At 43.1% G+C, this 3,547-nt stretch overlaps 1 protein-coding gene across 1 annotated transcript; it reads right to left on the reverse strand.

The window, feature by feature from the left end:
- Nucleotides 1–972: 972 nt before the first annotated feature.
- LOC104957919 (solute carrier family 12 member 3-like) lies at nt 973–2,373 on the reverse strand (the record flags this gene model as incomplete). Its single annotated transcript, XM_010785595.1, has 4 exons — nt 973–1,057; nt 1,216–1,346; nt 1,509–1,620; nt 2,324–2,373. Coding segments are annotated over 4 exons (378 nt in total), but the record flags the coding sequence as incomplete, so codon positions are not given.
- Nucleotides 2,374–3,547: the final 1,174 nt, after the last annotated feature.

Genomic DNA, 3,547 nt, shown 5'->3' on the forward strand with positions numbered 1-3,547 from the left:
AAAGTAACTAAAGGTAATAAATAAATGTAGTGGAGTAAAAGTATTAACTCTGAACTGTGGAGTAAAAGTACAAAGACTGGACTTCCAAACCTAAAACCTGAGAGATTGCCATCCCTAGTTATTACTACTCATTATTTTTTTAAGTAACCAATAAGCTCAACTGCAACTTGTTTATTATCTGACACAGCTAGCATGTGTCCGTCTTATATGGCGCATTTCCACTACAGCGCGGTTTAAGCGTGCCGTGCCCGGCCCATTTTTGGTTGCATTTCCACTAGGCCTAGTTCCGGCTAGCTAGCGGGTACTATTTCACAGTTTTTCTGGCTCTCCAAAATCGAGGTTCTTTCCGGGCCAACAACCGGGCTGAGTATGCTAAACTAGTGAGAGAATCGCTGGCAACTACAACAAAATGAAAATATTTGACCGTGATTTAATTGTAATACACGTTTCAAAATGATGCCGAAGTAACAACATACTGATACCGGTTAGTAAAAACCATGAATTAAGGCTTTGACAAGTCTGCAGACAGACGGCAGGCGAAACACCTTTTAAAATGCGTGTTTTCTGAATGGAGATCGGCTAAGCTAACGCAGTATATGCTCCGACCGTCCACACTCACAACAACGGCCTATACAGACTTAAATAAACCAGCGTCTGTACTCGCCATGACACAGACAGTCTGTGGTTTGTACTTGTTTAACTTCTTTCTAGTTTCTGAACAGATATGAGGAGCTGTGAGCTCTGAGGGCTAACAGCTAACGGCTGATGTTGGTTTTGTGTTTCGCATTGAAGATGACGTCACGGCTCCACCTACACTGCGTTACTATAGTTACTGCCCCAGTTCCTAAACTGTAATGGAAACGCAGCATAAAGTGAGCCTAACAAGCCCCAACGAGGCCTAGCCATACCGTACTAAGCCGAGCGAGGCCCTGCAGTGGAAAAGCGCCATAAGTGAGTTTGAAGATAAAGTACCGATTGTTGCAGAGATGATGAGGTAAGATATGGTGGTCCAGAATATTGCTGTCAGTGTTCCTTTGGGAATGGCCTCTGTTGGATTCTAGGAAGGCCAGAACAAATAACAAGTACATACGTTTGAAATTGCCACACACGTATTAAGAGTTGTCTCTATGTACATACAGGAACAGGTTAATGTGTGAGGCAAGCAGTCAGATTTATATACCACTGAAAACAACAGACAGAAACAAAGGTACATACCTTCAGATCTCCAGAAATGTTAGCTCCCGCCAGGATGCCAGTGGCAGAGGGGAAGAAAATGGAGAACATGCCGAAGAAGCTGCCCTCTGGTCCCTGCCACCTGGGCACAAAGTTTTCGACAAAGATATCCGCTGTAGAGAGGACATTTTCCGTTTAATGAACAGCTGACAGTGAGACACTGATGATTGGTTATCCTTGCACTGTGTAAAAACAACCATGCACAACCTACTTCACTCCTAGCCTACTACTATATTAAAACAGTAAACTGAAAACAGTCATACAACAACAGTCACCTTTGTAGCTGAAGAAACCCTTAGCTTGTTTTTCTGGTGTAGCAGGGATAATCGTTCCAACAATGTAATCTGCCAATGACACCATGATGACCAGGAAGAACAGAACCTGGGCCTATGGAAGGCATAATAAACAGTAAACACATGGACACAGACAAACATGCCAGAACGGGCTAATGTCACTTACTATACTAATACATCAACATTTTTTTTTTTCATGCTAACTACTTAGCATGCTTAATACAAACACAATGAACTTTGAGGTTGCTCACTGCCTTTATGCTAACTTAAACTTATTGACTGGCTGCTCTATATGTCAATAAATCAGATCGGTTTCAATAGTTTCATCTAACTCTTTGTGAGGAATAGAATGGTATGAGAATTAAATCAGTCACTTCTCTATCATCAAAGGTCACCTATTATGCAAGATTCAGCAGGATCTCTACAGGAGGGACTTAAGGATGAGTAAAGTTGTTATATATGTAAAGCTATGTGCTGTATCAGAAACAATGTGCGATGTGTTTTGTAAGTAATATGGTCTGTGTTTACGTAAGCAAGCATCGCTAACACTCAGAGCTAATCACGGCAGCGTTTATCTGAGTTTCTGCTGGTAGACAGCCTTCTCTTCACAGAGCTCACTGCTTGCATGCGGACGCTCCAAAGGGGCGTGGCTGGATTGGACCCTGCCACTTGCGTGGTGCAGCGCCCCAGTCTATACGGCGCTGGCGTGGTGGAGTCACAAACGTTGTTACATTTACGTGTCTGTGTCGGTACCATATGTGTTCGGGTACCATATGTGTTCGGGGTCCGTCTCTTACCAATGACGTCACGACGTCAATGACGTCACGCCCACCAATTTCTCCGCAGGCTAGGCAGTCAAGAATATTCTAATTAGCTTCGGCTTGATGTGGAGATGTGATTTGATGTGTCGTTTGTCCCCCAACTCCTCTCCAAAGTTGAGATATGTAATACAATACTGAGGGGAGTTTCCTGAATGTTCATGCCCAAAGCCAAGCACTAGGCCCTGGGTAAATTAAGAGGCTGATCTGGGGCACTTTTGTCCACTTTCCCTGTTGCTAGAAACTCGAGTCAGGCATCCCTGGAATCGTCTCAGAGAGTAGATGATCAGTGGGGCCTTGTTTTTACTGAAACATGATGTTTCGATGTATATTTCCATTGAAAATGCTAACCGCTAGCCGCAAAGCTAGCATCGCAGCCACTGCTCCGTTTTCAGAGACTTTGCACACGTTTTTCACAAACATTTTACATTGTTTTTGTTACTTTCTGTTGCAGTGTCTTAAATGTAATTTAGGTTAACTTCCTGTTTGAAGTTGTTGCTATGGAAACAACATGACGGAGAAAAAAGCAATATCTTCTACATATAATAACGGACAAAGTAAAGAATGAAGTGTAGGCTATGTTTAAATGTTCGTAATTTGACCGTGTATGATGGTCCTCTTGAGTTGCCGTACAGCTAATGCTGTATAGCCACTGCTCCGTTTTAGGAGACTTTGCACACGTTTTTCACACGCTAGGAGTATGGGAGTACTTCCATTCGCTTCGTCTTGATCTGTAGATGTGATTTGCCCCCGAGCACCCCTGGGTAAATTACCGTACAGCCAATCACAATGCGTGACGTCATTGGTAAGAGACGGACCCCGAACACATATGGCACCCCGAACACATATGGTACCGACACCGGTAGGGTATGACGCCGGAGGAGGCCGGACCAAAACCACGGCGCAGCCGTAACGCGCCGCAGACGGACCCGGTGGAATCTAGGGGTTAGCCTTAAATCTAAGCAATCTATAAATAAGAACATAATCTATCTAACAACATTTTTTCCAGGACTTTGGATAACACACTAGCAGGGGTCACCAACCTTTTTGTCACCGAGGGCTACTTCAAGGGTACTGAGTAATACGAAGGGCTACTTGTTTGATACAAACTTCCTGAATAACATAATTGCACGGTTCACCTTTAATGATAATATTATTATTAATAATAACAATAATCAGAATACATATTAATTTAATGTATGT

This window comes from Notothenia coriiceps, unplaced genomic scaffold (assembly GCF_000735185.1).
Source record: "Notothenia coriiceps isolate Sejong01 unplaced genomic scaffold, NC01 NC01_scaffold00028029, whole genome shotgun sequence".
Taxonomy (NCBI): Eukaryota; Metazoa; Chordata; class Actinopteri; order Perciformes; family Nototheniidae; genus Notothenia; species Notothenia coriiceps.